Source organism: Mustelus asterias, chromosome 19, assembly GCF_964213995.1.
Source record: "Mustelus asterias chromosome 19, sMusAst1.hap1.1, whole genome shotgun sequence".
NCBI classification, from domain to species: Eukaryota; Metazoa; Chordata; class Chondrichthyes; order Carcharhiniformes; family Triakidae; genus Mustelus; species Mustelus asterias.
In genome coordinates, this window is record NC_135819.1 from 42642023 (window position 1) to 42659953 (window position 17931).

Here is a 17931-nt window from a genome sequence, read left to right on the forward strand (position 1 = left end):
AGATATCTAAAAACTGGACAGATGACTTGGTATCAGATTCAGACCTTGCAAAGTCCTCTGCACTAAAGTCTGGGAACTAGTGCCAAAATAGGACGAGCGGTCCCATGGAATAATACAGTCACGTTCACAGAAGCATATCTTTCAGCCAATATCCCAGATTGCTCCATCACTATCCTTGGTATTTCCTTTCCCACTAGCAGGATAGATCTCTGGAGATGGTGGTAGAGAGGGATACCATTTGAGGGAGTGTCCCTAGGAGTCCTGGACATTGACTCTTGACCCCATGAAGTCTCATGGCATCAAGTCAAAATTTTGTAAGACTCCTTTTGATTACCATAAGCTGTCCTTACGCAGTTGATAAACCAGTGCTCCTCCATGTTGACCATCACTTGGAAGAAGCAACGAAGGTGGCATACAGCACATGAAAGAAAAATTAAAGAAGCAGAGGTATTTGGACTTGCTGTCAGTTGATTTTGCCAGCCTGTTTGAACTGGCAAGGTTTGAGTTCAATGGACATAAAACATAGTGGGATGTATAAAACACCTTTTACTGAGGAAGCTGGCATGGTCAATCATTATTGGAAGCTGTAGAGATCCACCGGAATTAATAAAATTTCCACTGAGACATAAATACTACAACATCTGTCTAATTAATTATTTGTTCCATAGATCCTCGATATAACAGCTCCTAAAAGCTCAGTTCCGTTTCTAGCACTGCACATTCATAACGTCGAAAGAATTATGACTTTTTCTTACTGGGGTTTATTCTTACAAATCTTTAGCACCAAATAACATTGAGCAGTACCAGCACTATCAGTCACCAGCATGTAAATGGGAGCAGCAGAAACACCCTTTTTTTTTGCTATTGTGGAATGCTTTCCCATAATAGCTTTAGCAATCATTAACCAAGCATGTAATTCATGGGTCCTAACATTCTGGGGCTCAATACAAAACCAAGTTTTTAATCAATTGTCAAAATTTTGCTTCATTACCATTGTCTGCAAAACCTGTTGCTGTGATGATGGGTACTGCTACCATCACTAATCCACTCCCACTCCACACATACTTCATTAGAAACTGCTCCAACATAATGTACCAAAGTCTTTTGGACAAAATAAGATTCATCTGCGCAGCAAGTGACTTGTAGCTTTTCTGAAGCTGGTTCATTTCCACCTAAGAAAACAAAATAGAAGACAGCAAAAGTATAAATGTTACATATAACCAACATTATTTTAAAACAGCGAAATATACCAGTGTAAATTTTCAAACACATGCATTAAATGTGTAGAGCTGCTGGAAATTGGAACAGTAACTTAAACTTTGTAAACAATAACACGGAACAAAATAAATGACTGCAGCATACGGATGGAACATTTCTGCCAGCTCCGTAATAAAAGCAAAATCATCCTTTACCAAGGATTCCCCTCAACCATACCCAACTTATTTCCTGCACTTCTACTCTAACCCCTTCCTCTCTGAGCCTCCATAGGTTTTTGCTGCTCACAATGCAGTCTTCGACATTGGGGAGACCAGAAAACAAATTGGGTGATTGCTTGACAGAACAGCACTGCTCAACCCATAACCATGACCCAAGCTTCCATTTGCTTGCCATTTTAATTCATCACCTTACTGTCACAGGGTCATATTCCTGTCCCTGGCCGATGCTCAATGCAAGCTTGAGGAACGGCATCTCATCTACTGATTAGACATTTACAGCCTTTTAGATTCAACACAGGCTTCCAATAGTTTCAGACTATGAACTTGTCCTCCACTTTGATTTTGGCCGGAATTCTCCAGCTTCCCATCAGCAGGTTTCTCAACAGCGAGATGCTGGACGCTGTTTGCTAGTGGTGGGGTCTTCTGCTCCTGCCACTGTCAATGAGATTTCCCATTATATCCACCCCACCACCAGGAAACCCGCGCCAGGAGGTGCATTGCTGGCAGGACCAGAAAATCTGCCACTAGCAACCAACCAGAGAATTACGGCCTCTGTTTTCTTTTGCCATGTGAGGGCCTTACCCTTGTTTTTCATGTCTTTGCTTTGGAGAAGAGCTGTTCATTATTTTGCAATTCACTCACCCTAGACAAATGCTTTGTTTCTTTACTAAAATCATTGCCACTCCCTTTAGCCTTTAGTTCCATGACAGCATTGCCATTTTCATCTCTCCCTTTCTAACCTATCTCCAGACCTTCCATTTTGTTCTTCCTCCCCCCTCCCAAGAATAAAATTCATCAGGTTTCGACCTTCCTTTAGTTCTGAAGAACAGAAGTTTCAACTCAAAAGTGCTCTGTTTCTCTACAGGTGATGTTAGCCCTGCTGAGTATTCCCAGCACTGTATATATTTGGCATATAAAAACAATGTACATCTTGGAATACAAAACATGGAAAACATAATTCTCAACAGCAACACAAGGAATTGTTTTCCCAAAATGTCTCAGCATACAAGTCAAACCAAAGCTCAGATTTTCCCCATAACTAAGGGCTTCTTTGTTGTGGTGAAAATAGTGGAAGTGGCTGAAAATCCTAAGTCCCACTCCTAAACATGGCACTTCCCATTTTAATGGGGAAGTTCACATTTTACGCATGCTTGGTTTCGAGAGGCAGCTGGCCATTTAAACCATCAGCTGCCTATAATGAAGTCAGATTTTCATAGCCCAGAAGTATGAAGCCCAAAGTGTGCAGAATAGACTTTGGTAAGAGCACGTCTAAACTTTGTGGATTCATTTGCATAGCCAGGGTACCATTTAGGAGAGATAAAGTACCCCTTTGGATCTGATCTCGGGGTGCTTGAGGAAAGTCAGGCGCCCTCTACAAGTTAACAAGTAGACACTGACATGCATAAAAAGTGTATAAACTCTAACTGTCATGCTCATTGGAACACAAGAAGAACATAAGAATTAGGGGCAGGAGTAAGTCATGTGGCCCCTCGAACTGCTCCGCCATTCAATAAGATCATGGCTGATCTTCTCGTGGACTCAGCTCCACTTACCCGGCCGCTCACCATAACCCTTAATTCCTTTACAGTTCAAAAATTTATCTATCCTGGCATTAAAAACATTCAATGAGGTAGCCTCAACTGCTTCACTGGGCAGGGAATTCCACAGATTCACAACCCTGCAGGTGAAGAAGTTTCTCCTCAACTCTGTCCCAAATCTGCTCCCCCTTATTTTGAGGCTATGCCCCCTCGTTCTAGTTTCACCCGCCAATGGAAACAACCTCCCTGCTTCTATCAATTCCCTTCATAATTTTACATGTTTCTATAAGATCCCCCCTCATTCTTCTAAATTCCAATGAGTCTAGTCCCAATCTACTCAGTCTCTCCTCATAAGCCAACCCTCTCAATTCCAGAATCAACCTAGTGAATCTCCTCTGCACCCTCTCCAGTGCCAGTACATCATTTCTCAAGTAAGGAGACCAAAACTGTATACAGCTGCAACATAACCTCCCTGTTTTTAAACTCCATCCCTCTCGCAATGAAGGACAAAATTCCATTTGCCTCCTGAATTACCTGCTGCACTTGCAAACCAGCCTTTTGTGATTCATGCACAAGGACACCCAGGTCCCGCTGCATAGCATTTACCATTTAAATAATAGCCGATTTTGCTGCTATTCCTGCCAAAATGAATGACCTCACATTTACCAACATTGTACTCCATCTGCCAGACCCTTGCCCACTCACTTAGACTATCTATATCCCTCTGCAGACCATGTGACTACCTTAGCCAACTCGTCCCTTATTCTATTGTAGTCTCCTTTGTTTAAGCACAAGACACTGGTATTGGATTTACCTTCTCATCTTCCATCTGTATTTTAAATTCAACCATGTGGTGGTTCAACCATACTATCGCTCTTTCCGATTGGATCCCTGACTGTGAGATTATTAATTATTCCTGTCTCATTACACAGGACCAGATCCAAGATAGCTTGCTCCCTTGTAGGTTCCATTACATACTGTTAGAGGAAACCATCGCGGATACATTCTATGAACTCCTCCGCAAGACTGCTTTGACCAAACTGGTTTGAGCAATTAGATTAAAATCCCCCATGACAATCGCCATACCATTTTTACATGCATCGGTTATTTCTTTGTTTGTTGTCCGCTCCACCGTGATGTTATTATTTGGTGGCCTATAGACTAGGCCTATCAGTGACAATTTCTCCTTACTATTTCTGATTTCCTCCCAAATGGATTCAACCTTTATCTCCTTGGAACCTATCATCTCTCATTACCGCCTTGATGTCATCCTTAAATATCAGAGCTACACCACCTCCCTTACCTTCCTGTCTGCCCTTCCAAATAGTCTGAAACCCCCGGATATTTAACTCCCAATCATGACCACCCTGCAACCATGTCTCTGTAATGGCCACTAAACCATACTCATTTGCGATGATTTGTGCCATCAACTCATTGACCTTGTTTCGAATGCTACGAGCATTCAGGTAAAGTGTCTTTATGCTAGCTTTTATATCTTCTTTTTGAATCTTAACACCTCCATTAATAACATTTCCTGAGTTCTCCTTCCTTTTAACTTTTTTCATAATTTTCCATGTAATCGAACCCTCCTCCCCACATGCTAACATGCTGCTTTGCTTTTCATTAACCGTCATACTTCCCGTAGTTTAACCCATTCCCTTGCCCCAATTGCAAATTTAAATTTCTTGCGACCATCCTATTTATCCTTTGCGCTAGAAACTGGTCCCAGATCGGTTTAAGTGAAGACCGTCCCACCGGTACAGATTCCTCCTGTTCCAATACTGACGCCAATGCTCTATGAAATGGAATCCCTCTTTCCCACACCATTCCTTTAGCCACGTGTTTACTTCCCTAAGTTTCTCATCCCTATGCCAATTCGCTCGTGGATCGGGTAGTAATCCAGAGATTATAACCCTTGAGGGCCTGTTCTTTAATTTAGTTCCGAGTGCCTGATAATCCTCAAATAGGTCCTCTTTTCTAGTCTTGCCTATGTTATTAGTCCCAACATGGACCACAACAATTGGATCCTCCCCTTCCCACTCTAATATCCTTTCAAGCTGGTCAGAGATGTCCATCACCCTGGCACCATGCAGGTAATATATTATGCGGGATTCTCGATCCTGCTTACAAAGGATGCTATCAATCCCCTTAGTTATAGAATCCCCTACAACTACCAGTTGTCTTTTTGCTCCCCCCCCTGGCCGTTTGAATGACCTCCTGTACCACGGCTAGCACTCTTTCCTCATCCACACTGGGACCAAGTACCTCATACCTGTTGGACAAAATCAAGAGCTGAGTCTCCTCCATTCCTGAATTCAGGATCCCTCCACCTGCCTCACTTGCAGTCACACCCTGTTCTCCCTGAACACTGATCAAATTAGAGGTACTTAATGTACTGGGTGTGACCGCCTCCTGAAACAAAGCATACAGGTAATTCTTCCCCTCCCATGCACGACGAAGCATCTGAAGCTCAGATTCCAGCTCATCAATTCCGAGCCATGGTTCTTCAAGCAACCAACACTTGTAGTCAACAGTCCTGTCAATATCAACTGTTAAAAGCACCTGTCAAGAGGATCTATTGATTGTGTCAAGGAGAGCTGTCGAAAAGTCAAGAGGAACTGTCAAAGGGAAATGTCAAGCTGTGATAAACACTTTGAAGTGGGACTATGAATACCAGTGCTTGTTGCTTTAAGGGATTATGCATTTGAATGAAATGTTTGTTGTTAGAAGGGTTTATGTAGTTTAAGGAATGTTAATGAAGTAAGTGGGTCTTTATGAAGGTATTTTTTCACTATAGTGAAGTCTGCAGTTGACACTTAGAATTCTATTTCATAGAATATTGGGCACAACTCTCCCAAAAGATTTCTCAGGTGCAATTCATCCGTTTGCAGTCTAATTGCTACCGCCAATGGTCAACAGGGTGTTTCCCACTGGCGTTAGCATCGCCTGCAAGGTGGGGTTTTCTCACATTCAGCATTTAAATTTATGCATCCCGGGAATCACACCAGCCAGTCTGCTTTATACAAATCTGGGTGTCCTTTTTAAAAGGCACCCTGATCTCAGTCCCCCCCTCCCCCCAAAAAACAACAACCACTAAAAGAACAGGTTGACCAATCCCCCTTCCACACCACTCGGGCATGGGGGTGGGGTGAACTGACCTGAGCCCAACAGCACTCCACTCCCATCCCTCCCCCCTCCCAACCAACCCACCCATCCCCCCCTCAGCTAAGCCAGAGGCCTCGACACCCCCCCCCCCCCCCCCCCCCCCCATTCCCGGCAGTGACACACTGGCCCGTGCCTTGCACTCTGAGGAATGACAAGGAACTAAGTGGTGCACATGTTCCCCTCTGCTGCTGCCAGGCTGCAGAAGGAGGGTCCCCCAAAGGACTTGGGTGGGCTTGGGATTTGGGGGGTGGGTGGGGGGGCCGGGGGGGAGAGCCTTGACCTCTGGACCCTCCTCTGGGATGGGAGTCTAGTGGTTGCATGTGTCTCTGTTGCCCTGGGAAAGGCATTGTTCAGTTTCAGGATGGTGAATTCTGACAGCATTCTGGGGTAAGATATTCAATGTAGCCTCTGTCCTTTGAAACGCCCTGGCTACTTTGACATCCATACCCCTTGGGCACCTGGATGCCTTCAAAATCACCACTGCACTCCATTCCATAATAGGGATTAGCCCAGGTATTAAAAACCCTCTTCAGGACTTCCTGGGAGAACCCTTTGCTTTCTGTCATAACCCACAGCAGCTGTGAAACCCCTTCCAAGTGCTTTTATGATCAGTTTCATTGGGGAATACCCTTTTAACATTGGAGGGTTAGCATTTGGTGTCTGCACCTTTTTGATGTGATTTGATTCCTGTGCATTACTTACCGATTAGCAAAGAAACTGGTTTGCTATTCTTTCCCTTCACACTTGAATGCATCTTGAGAGCTTTGTAAATATTGCATTTAGAACAGAGGAAGTTAAACCTCATAAAATATGCAATCCGACAATCAAAGTGAAACATTTTGTTTGGTTTCATACATTACCACAGTGGGGCAGGGAGAATCCCCACTAAAACTGCATAATAGTCCCTCTCAGAAGATTCTCCAGCCATAATGCGATTTGCGCCTGGGTGCGCAGGGCTGGAGAATCGATCCCATTATTTCTATATAGGCTTTGATGTTGGCCCATGGTGCACACAGGGTGAGTTGGCATGGTAGGTGTCAGAACAAAGGGTGGGAGGCATGGATTAGCATAGGATCTATAAATGGCCATGTAGTGGGTACAGTAGCACAAAGTGGTATGGGTTGGCATGGGAATTGTTTGGAGATGAGGGGGGTATGAAGGGTGAAGGCTCGAGTAATGTTCTATACTTTTTTTTACTCTTTGGGCACAGTGCTGGGGCTCAGAAGCAGGCGTTCCGCCCAACATACCTGCACACCCAGCAGCCTCCTCACTCCTTCCTGGGTCACCCACCCCAACTTCTAATCGAGTCTGCACCTTCAGACCAAAAATACTATGCCCGGCAGCAATTTTTAAAGGGGAGGTTCGCAAAGCCAGGAATTCTCCCAGCTTTGCACACCTGACCTGCGAGTAAAAATCTTGGCCTCATATTGAAGACTTACAAGAAGAACTGTAATTTCAACTTTCCTGATCTTTGGATCACTAGTACTTAAAATCATTTAAAAGTTAATTAGTTGGAAAAGCAGCATCAAAGGGAAACAATATTGGCAACCTTTGTGTGAGATGCAGTTTCCATCGAGCAGCCTGTGGGGCAGATTCCATCTTGTAAGCCGGTCACAGCTAGCATGCCAGAAGCAAGAGTGCAGAAACCTTGCTGAACCAAGAAGAAACATTTCCCAGAATAACTACTCAATCGTACATAGTGTGTTAACTATAAGCTGACCTTTACTGATAGATTTATTGAATTGGATGTTGTTTGGAAAGAGGGAAGTACTGAAAGAGTTCAGATCTTGTAAGTGTACTTTGGGTCAAAAAAGGTAATTTCTACATACCCTGTGTCCCTGTGTGGGCCTATTAGTAATTGTTATACGTAACTGTCTTAGATTATTACAGGCCTGTTCGTGTACGTGTGTCTCTTTTATGGTAATAGATAGTCTTTAATAAGTGTTATACTACAACTGGGTTGGTTACTGTTACCACTGGGTCTGACACATGGATCTTCACATTGCTTCTGCAAATAAAATTATACACCACCACGAACTGGTGTGACAGTTAGGACACCCTCACAGATTACATTAGCTGGGGTCGCAACATCTCCTAAATTGAGATGGCAGGCTGATGCCTGATGGCCACGATATTATGGGAGGGATAAGAACTATTTCCTTGAAATCTGCTTATTATAATTTCAGCACCTGTCATTAAAGAAAACAGTTTCCTCACTAGCAATCTTGTTCAATGTCAAAGTCCTTGTTTAGGATTCAAATTTTGTTGCACTACCATGTCCATCGATACCACATGTACTGTTCTATCATCATCGAGCTTCTCTGTTACTCATCAAACTCAATCAGGTTAGCCATACTCAATTTGCCTTACTGGCCCATCCTTTTCTAAATTAGTTAGTTTTGTCCTTGGCAATGATCACCCACCATTCGTTTTCCCACCACTGATGTTTATCTGATTCTCTTTGGGGAGGCAGTGGCATAGTGGTCTTGCCGCTGGACTTGTAATCCAGAGACTCAAGCAAGAGCTCTCGGGTCCTGGGTTCGAATCCCACCACGACGGATGGTGAAATTTGAATTCAATAAAAAAATCTGGAAGTAAAAATCTCCCGATGACCATGGAATGATTGTCGATTGTTGCAAAAACGCATCTGGTTCACTAATGCTTTTTAGGGAAGGAAATTTGCCATCCTTACCAGGTCTGGCTTACATGAACCACAGCAATGAGGCTGATTCTTAACTTCCCTCTGAAGTGGCCGAGCAAACCGCTCAGTTCAAGGGGCAATTAGGGATGGGCAATGAATGTTGGCCCAGCCAGCGATGCCACATCCCATGAAAGAATAAAAAAGTTACTCGATTTATCTCTCCCTTATTTTAATAGGAGCATAACATTTGCAATCCTCCAGTTTTCTGGTACCACTCCCAGATCCAAGTTATTCTCTTCTTCTGTGAGTAGTTAACATAAACTTCTTGTAAGAAGTATGTAAACAAGGAAAAGAACAGTCACATTCACTTCCTTGCAGGGTTGTAAAGGATAAACGGTCTTTGCTTCAATGTAAACCATTTCTGTCCCTATCGGACATCAAACTTTAAGATTAAAGAATGTGCATTGGACAATTTTTAACTTTTCTCAGTTTAGCACCCAAAATAGAAGTAATTGTATTTGTTCGAACAGAGACAAGTTGTGAAAATACATGTGGACTAACGAGTGAAAATTAAATCTTACATCTCTCAGTATCAACACTAAATTTCAGCTCCAGCAGTAGGGCACTACAAATGGAAAAATTTAATTGCTCCTGCAGGAATTATACTGGGTTAGGGTGCAGTCATACTTAGCTATCAATCTTCTGATGATAGCGACAAAATTCATTCACAACTTGCAGTGCATTGTTACACTAGCTGGTTGTAATTCAAACAAAATACTTGTTTTTTACATATATAATTAATTATTTGAATTAAGCAATGCTCCCAGCTCTCATTCTTGAGTATATTTAATTAAGCACCAATTGAGTTTACACAGCATAACGTTATAACAGAATTTCTTATGAACCAGTTTCCCGTTACACTGAAATTGCATGGTGCTAAACGCAAACATTTCGTCCTCTGGCAGTCCAGTAAGCCACAGTGCTTCATCTCTCTCCCACCCTCAAACTTCATGGATGCGTTCTTGAAGAGATGGCTACTTATTCCTGGATTGGACCCTAAGGCAGATGCACAGAGGTGCTGCAACTGAAACCACCTGATCAGATCACCAACAACCTGCCCTGGTCCCCCCATGCCGACACTATAGTAAGGAAAGCCCACCAACGCCTCTACTTTCTCAAAAAACTAAGGAAATTTGGCATGTCAGCTACTCTCACCAACTTTTACAGATGCACCATTGAAAGCATTCTTTCTGGTTGTCTCATAGCTTGGTATGGCTCCTGCTCTGCCCAAGACCACAAGAAACTACAAAAGGTCGTGAATGTAGCCCAATCCATCACGCAAACCAGCCTCCCATCCATTGACTCTGTCTACATTTCCCACTGCCTCAGAAAAGCAGCCAGCATAATTAAGGACCCCACACACTCTGGACATTCTCTCTTCCACCTTCTTCTCTAGGGAAAAAGATACAAAAGTCTGTCATCATGTACTATTCGACTCACGAACAGCTTCTTCCCTGCTGCCATCAGAGTTTTGAATGGACCTACTTTGCATTAAATTGATCTTTCTCTACACCCGAGCTATAACTGTTAACACTACATTCTGCACTCTCTCATTTCCTTCTCCATGAGCGGTATGCTTTGTCCGTATAGCACACAAGAAACAATACTTTTCACTGTATACGAATACATGTGACAATAATAAACCAAATCAAAAATTAAACCTGCATACAGGGGCCACCAAACAAGCCACTGGACTTCTAAAGATGCCATTCCAGTGGCTGAATAGCCATGCAGTACACTCCTGCAAGAGTTTTATGCATTATGGTGGCCTGTGGTACCCTCCATATCATGACCCTCCATGAAGGAGTTGATCTTGAAAGGGGTGTGGGGTGACACAGCTTATCAGAGGAAAAGGAGGAGGAGGACTTGGAAGAGGATGTAGAACACGGAGATGCCACAGCTGCAAAGGGAATTGGCTGATAGTGCAGCACTCGAAGGTCTTGCCAGGAAGCTATCAACGCAAGTGATCTTCAGACCACGGTTGTTTCAGCTGAGCCTCTCTGACCCAAGTCAGCATGATCTGGAACTCATGTTGGGATGCCTTTGTTAAAACATTCACTAAAAACCTTGGAATAGGCCCACTCTTAGCACTAATGAATGATGCACATCTGTCCAGAGATGTCATTGTAGCCATTCAAGGATCCTCCCTCTCCTTCACCACATTAAATGCAGCAGAGGCATCCCCAAACGTTGCTGCACGGGTGTAACTGCAGGGGTAGTCGCCATCACAGGGCCATGTGAGTCAGAGAGGCAAAGGAGATTGATGATGATGGTGATAATAGCACCCTGTGAAAGGTGACATCCTCATCCTACTTAGCAACTGCTTCATCCTTGGCTGGTGCTCTGGGTGACTAGAGGAACCCCAGTTGGGGTGCAACAAGCATCCACTCCAAATGCATCTGCACCAGTAGCCGCACTGACTGGTTCATGCTAAAACATGTGGCACACATTGAGTGTGTGCCAGTGTACAGATCCTGCAAGCACGCCAAGTGCTGTGCATCTTATTTTCCATGCTGTTGACTAACCTTCTCCAACGGAGGAGGTCATACACTCAAAGCTCTAAGCCATGGTGGCACACATAAGCTGAATGGACTCCTCCATTCTCAGCCCAGGACCCAGTAGTGTGTCTGGAAACTCTGACATATGGTGACACATCAGTTGCTGCTGATCAAAGCATAGTCTCCTTTCTGGCGACTCTTGAAACCCTGCACCTGCGCCCAGCTGAGCAAGGTTGCGTCTGTCCTCCCTGATGTAAAGGGGACTGCCCACAGCTGCCTTCTTCTGCTCACTTGTGATATGCTTATTACACCTTGTTACCTTACTTAATCATTCGTGAGAATCTACTGACTGCAACTGCGCACGTGGAGGAGATGCTTCTAGGAACAAAAGAAATAGGAGCAGCAATGAACCACACAGCCCCTCCACCCTGCTCTGCCATCTTTCATTCACACAATCATGGCTGACCAGGCACATAAGTTGCATTTTTTTTGCCTATCATTTTTTTGCATATCATTCATAACTTCTGGGGGTGGGGAATTCCAAATCTGTCAGCCTTTTGAGTCAAGGAATTTCTCCACATGAGTGTGGAATCATTGGCCATTTATCCTGACACTGCGTTCCAGGGAACTAACCCCTTAGTATCTACCCTATCAAGGCATTTTGATAATCTTGTATTCAGAGAGAACAGGCCCAATTTATTCAGTCTCTCATCATAAAACAATCCTCTCATCCCTGGAACCAATTCAGTGAATTTTCACTTTGGCGTCTCCTAAGGCAAGTAAATCATTCCTTAGATATGGCGAGAAAAACTACACACAGTACTCCAGGCATGATCCCAAAGTCCCATACAATGGTAGCAACATTTTCCCATTCTTGTTCTCCAATCCCCTCGTAACAAAGGCCAGCATGCCTTTTTAATTGCTTGCTGTACCTGCATGCTAACTTTCTTTGTTGCTTGTACAAGTGCACCCAAGTCCCTCTGAATATCATTTTTAAATTTCACACCTTTTTTAAAAAAACTTCGACTTTCCTAGTCTACCGAATAGGAGCGGCACGGTGGCACAGTGGTTAGTCCTGCTGCTTCACAGCATTAGAGACCCGGGTTCAATTCCAGCCTTGGGTGACTGTCTGTGTCTGCGTTGGTTTCCTCTGGATGCTGCGGTTTTCTCCCACAGTCCAAAGATGTGCAGGATAGGTGGACACAAACTCAATTTACAAAATAATGGTTGGAATGCAAGTCTTTACAGGTAATCAAGTCTTAAAGGTACAGACAATGTGAGTGGAGAGCGGGTTAAGCACAGGTTAAAGAGATGTGTATTGTCAACAATGTGTAGACAATACACAATATGTGTAGACAATACACATCTCTTTAACCTGTGCTTAACCCTCTCTCCACTCTGTACCTTTAAGACTTGATTACCTGTAAAGACTCGCATTCCAACCATTATTTTGTAAATTGAGTTTGTGTCTTGATATGCCCTGTTTGTGAACTGAACTCCCACTTACCTGACGAAGGAGCAGCGCTCCGAAAGCTAGTGGCTTGTGCTACCAAATAAACCTGTTGGACTTTAACCTGGTGTTGAGAGACTTCTTACTGTGTTTACCCCAGTCCAACGCCGGAGTCTCCACATCTTGGAAATATACTGCAGTATCTTCATTGTTGCTGGATCAGAATCCAGGAACTCCCTCCCTAACACTACAAAGTGGGTACCTTCACCACAAGAACTGCTGCAGTTCAAGAAGGTGGCTCACTAGGGATGGGAAATAAATGCTGGCCAACGAGGCCACATCTGTTGAATGCACTGACTGAACTGCAACTTTATGTTTCTGGCATTCTGTGTTTTGGATTTCCAGGATCTATAGCATTTTTCTTTTTATTTCAAAAGGAAAATGTCTCAAAGTGGGGTTTCATTTAGAATGAGATCCGTAGCAATGTTTAATTCAGTGACTTTTTTATTCTTTTGAGATTTGCAGTAATCGTGATTGCAAAATGCAATGTGCTAAACTTTTATGGTCTATCTCAATTATTTGAAGAAAGAATCTTCCTGCTTTAAAATAATTTTTCGTCGGAATTCATTTTATTTTGGTCAGTGCCTGCAGCAGAGGTTTCTATGTGCCATAGTCGAGCCTCCAACCCATACATTTCATTATCTGTGTGAAATCTTATTTGGTATTATTGCAACTGGAGGTAGAATTATTACATTAGAAGAAATTGGGATGAACTCTCTATTCAATAACAGAAAATAAGATCACTCTCTGACATACAAAGCTGATTTTTCTTGGCCTGATGGTGGAGAGGTTTGGCAGCCAGTGGTGGTGACTGTATGTATGTGGATAGCTGGGAAATTAGGAGGGAGCCATTTTTGGGGTGTTTATACATTCCTGCCACCAAGAATATTTCCCAGGGGTGCCTGGAAAGCAAATAATTTGTCATGTTGCTAAGACTCCAATTAGGGGCATTTTTTGTAGCTTCACCATTATTTATCGATTGTGGGGGCTGTCAGTGCATTTGCAACAGAGCCATGAGCAGGAATGGCCCCATTTGCAGCACAAACGACACTGTCAGAGAGTCTTCCCTCTGAGGATCCAAATAGTTTTGGCCTTGGTAAGGTATTATTTGTACCATAATTCCAAGGGCACTGCCATCCGATTGGACTGCTGAGGCCCAAGAGCTGCTGGCTCTGTAATTGGGCATGCAACATTGACAGCACATTGTCCTTCATAGGGTAGCGAGAGAGTACAGGAAATCAGGAGGTCAACCTCTGGAGACTGTGCCACCAGTCTCACTATTGGCAAGCGTGCCAATAGTGAGACTGGCAGCATGGTAGCAGTGGTTAGCACCATTGCTTCAGTGCCAGGGACCCAGCTTTGGGTGGCTACATATGTGGAGTTTGAACGTTCTTCCTGTGTCTCTTGTGGATTTCCTCCAGGTGCTCCAGTTTGCTCCCACAGTCCAAAGATTTTAGGTTGGTGGATTAGCCATGGTAAATGTGTGCAACTTGGGGAATTGTGCTTGGGTAAAATGCTCTTTTGGAGAGTCGGTGCACACTCAATTGGCCAAATGGCCTCCTTCTGCACTGTCGGGATTCTATGGTTCAGTGGCTCCAAAGTCTATACAAATATTCAAACCCTAGAGTCTGTGTCAAACATTTTCAATCAGGTACAATATTTTCTTGATACAAGTTGCCTAGACTGCATCAAAATGTGCCTTTGCCCCAGTGTCACTCAGCATAAGCTCACCACTGTATAAATGCAACATTTCGCACTAGCTATCCCTCCGATTTCTCACAGTAAGAATTCTAAGTTTGGGCGGGATTTTAAGTAAGAGTTTTAACAACACCAGGTTAAAGTCCAACAGGTTTATTTGGTAGCAAAAACCTGTTGGACTTTAACCTTGGTGTTGTTAAAACTCTTACTGTGTTTCCCCTAGTCCAATGCCAGCATCTCCACATCGGGATTTTAGGGCCTTGTTCGACCCGAGACCAGAGAATCCCGCCTGAGGTCAATGGACACTTGAACTGTCTGCCCCTCGCCTGCTCCTATTCCGTGGCAGATAGAGCAGTAGAATTCCAGTAACAGTCTGTAATCATGACCAGTTTTGTGTACTCAACACGAACTGGGGGATTCAGAATATCCAAATTCTCCCCACATAGGATTCTGATATTCAGCCTTACAGTTTGTTCAGGATTCAAACCTGGTATTCTAACCCACTGTGTCATATGGTTTCCCCTACAATCAAAATAACTGCTATATTTCACAAATTAGGAAATTACCACCAATTCAGCCAGCCTCTAGAGTCAGAGTCCAATCATCTGTCTCTGGATTAGGAAAACGAGGTCAGACAGAAAGACATAATAGCCATATCTACTCAGCCTGTCCTGTAAAATGTGATTCCAGTCGATAGGCACATACACGTGTGTGTGAAACACAGATTATGCTTTTTTCCTTAATAATGGGCCCGAGGTCACAGCATAGCAATGTGACAGTAAATTTTGAACCAAAGGCTACAACTATATCTGGTATAGGAAACCCATATCCTTGTAATTATTCTGATGAAAGATCATCAAGTTAACTCTGTTTCTCTCTCCATTATGTCTGGCCTCATAAATATTTCCAACTTTTTCTTCTTTCATTTCAGATTTCCAGCACCTGCTGTTTTTGCTTTTGCAACACATTTAGATAGTTACATGGGTACGATGGGTATAGAGGGATATGAGTCAAATGCAGGCAATTGGGATTAGATTAGGGGTTTTTAAAAAGGGCGGCATGGACAAATTGGGCTGAAGGGCATATTTCCATGCTGTAAACCTCTGACTCTATAAGACACCAATTCAGTTGACGATGTTCTTCGAAGGAGTGGAAAAGAGCAAGTTTGGGTCATGTCATTGCAGCAGTGCAGATATAACTTGACCCTGATCAAGTCCACACTACACCTGACTGTATAATGCTGTCAGGCAAAGAAAAAGCAAAATCCTTCCACTTTAACATGCACATAATTGGCTGTCATTGGTAAGATCATAACAATTATATTCTAATCTTAAATTCAAAAACTATAATTTAATATCCAAAACAAATCTCTAGAGGGGGATATGTTTTCATAAAACTTTACTGCCCTAGCTTTCTTCTGGGCCATATTACAATCTGAATTTACCATCACTACAGAAAGGGAGGGCTCCTAACTTGAAAATGGAAGTCACTGGGTATTGTAAACATTCTGAAGTAACAGATAGGAGGAGCCCTACCACCTTAAGCAAAGTCTGCTTCCGTGTAAAGTTCATGAATCTTTAACAGAAACTGAAACCAATTCAGCATCTTTTTTTAAGAGGTTGTATAATTTGTCCAGGTTTTCAATCAGGGATTGCAGCAAAGCATATTACACCTATCATTACAACAGAGAGGCAGAAAGCATACACTTTCCTAAAATGTTTTCGATCACATAAATAATCTATTTACTACCTCTCATGTTTGGATTCAAGGTATTAGAGTAAGGTGTCAAGTGAAATCTAAAACAATAAGCTAATGGCTTCGGTGGTACCATCTTTCACTGTCCTGACAGCCTTTGAACCATCAGTTTAATGAGCTCCAGTTTCACTGTGAAGAGTCCTTACCCTGTGTCCCCTGTAAAAAGCAATCTCTTCTGCATTGGCTATAATACGCGAATGGATGTATCTCAAGTATCCCTTCCTCTGGGCTTCTTCGGCCACCAGCTTACCGAACCTGGGCGAGAAGGCTCGCAGCACCCTGGCCGTGGCGTACACCACAAGCCCCGCCAGCAGCGTGGGTCCGATGGGGTTGGCGCCCCGGGAAGTGGCGGTCTGGATCAGGGTGTAGGAGGTCAGCATCACGTCCAGGATGGGCTTGGTCAGGTTGGAGTAGAGGTGCGCGATGGACTGGGCGAACATCATGATGTCCTCGGTCAGCGACTGGTCGGGGTTCTCCAGCCTCCCGTCCATGTTGCTGACCTTGTAGTAGGTCTGGTCGGTGAAGTAGGTGCGGTAGGCGTGATCCACCAGGCGGGTGCGGAAGGCCAGCGCCAGCTTGCACTCCAGGTAGCGGATCATGCTGTTGACGAAGGTGGCCGGGATGGCCACCAGCAGCCACTTGACCAGCTTCAGCACGAAGCTCCGGGGCTTCTTCTCCACGATGGTCTTGACGATCTTGCCGTCCAGGCCGGCCACGTAGATGGACAGGAAGGTTCTGGAAACCAGCGCCAGCGAGTGCAGGCACAGCAAGCCCAGCTCCCGGCTCAGCAGCCGGGGGAAGAGGATCCGGCCCAGGCCCACCAGCTGCTGCCAGAAGTCGGCGTCGACGGCCGGCGATTTCTTGGCGGCCCCGCGGGCGCCCGGGTGGCGAGGCGCCGGGGGGGCCCGGGGCTGCCGCTTGCCCGCCAGCTGCTGGCACAGGAGCGGGTACAGGCGGCGGGCGCCGTAGGCGGCGGCCAGCAGGAGGGCGGCTCTCCGGGCGGCCCGGGACTTGCTCCATTTCACCCCGGCCGCGACACGCAGCAAGTGGGACATTGGCGGCACCTTGTTCCCGGGGGGGGAGGATCAGTCCAGCCGGCGCTGCGGGCGGGAAACGGTGTTGGCGGAAGGCGAGAGGTTAGCCAGTGTCATGGTGCAGAGCTCCCGGTCCCGATCCGGATCCGCACTGGACACGGCGCTGCGGCACCGCCTTCACCTCCGTCACTCAGCGCGAACACGCCTGCGCGCGCGCCCCCAGGGATGCGCGAACCCGCCTGCGCGCGCGCCCCCAGGGATGCGCGAACCCGTCGTACAAAGCGCGCGCTCGTCATAGAATCCCGACAGCGCAGGCGGCCATTCAGCCCATCGAGCCTCTCCCACAACAATCCCACCCAGGCCCTATCCCCGTAACCCCACATATTTACTCTGCTAATCCCCTATACTGGACTCACTCAGGGTCTACTTGCTAATCCCCTATACTGGACTCACTCAGGATCTACCCTGCTAATCCCCTATACTGGACTCACTCAGGATCTACCCTGCTAATCCCCTATCCTGGACTCACTCAGGGTCTACCCTGCTAATCTCCTATACTGGACTCACTCAGGGTCTACTCTGCTAATCCCCTATAA

At 44.9% G+C, this 17931-nt stretch overlaps 1 protein-coding gene across 6 annotated transcripts in view; it reads right to left on the reverse strand.

The window, feature by feature from the left end:
• LOC144507909 (ATP-binding cassette sub-family D member 2-like) overlaps positions 1 to 17532 on the reverse strand; it is a 98974-nt gene extending 81442 nt beyond the window's left edge. For 4 of the 6 annotated variants that reach the window (XR_013500163.1, XR_013500162.1, XR_013500164.1 and 1 more), the window contains exons 1-2: positions 16448 to 17527; positions 992 to 1172 (exon numbers count right to left, since the gene is read on the reverse strand). Coding sequence is in view for 3 of the 6 variants with exons in the window: in XM_078235395.1 (XP_078091521.1) it covers positions 992 to 1172; positions 16448 to 17356 (1090 nt within the window). In the remaining 3 variants the exon portion in view is untranslated. Of the gene's footprint in view, positions 1 to 991; positions 1173 to 16447 lie in introns of those variants that run through there. The other 2 variants (XM_078235394.1, XM_078235396.1) reach the window with 2 other exon arrangements.
• Positions 17533 to 17931: the final 399 nt, after the last annotated feature.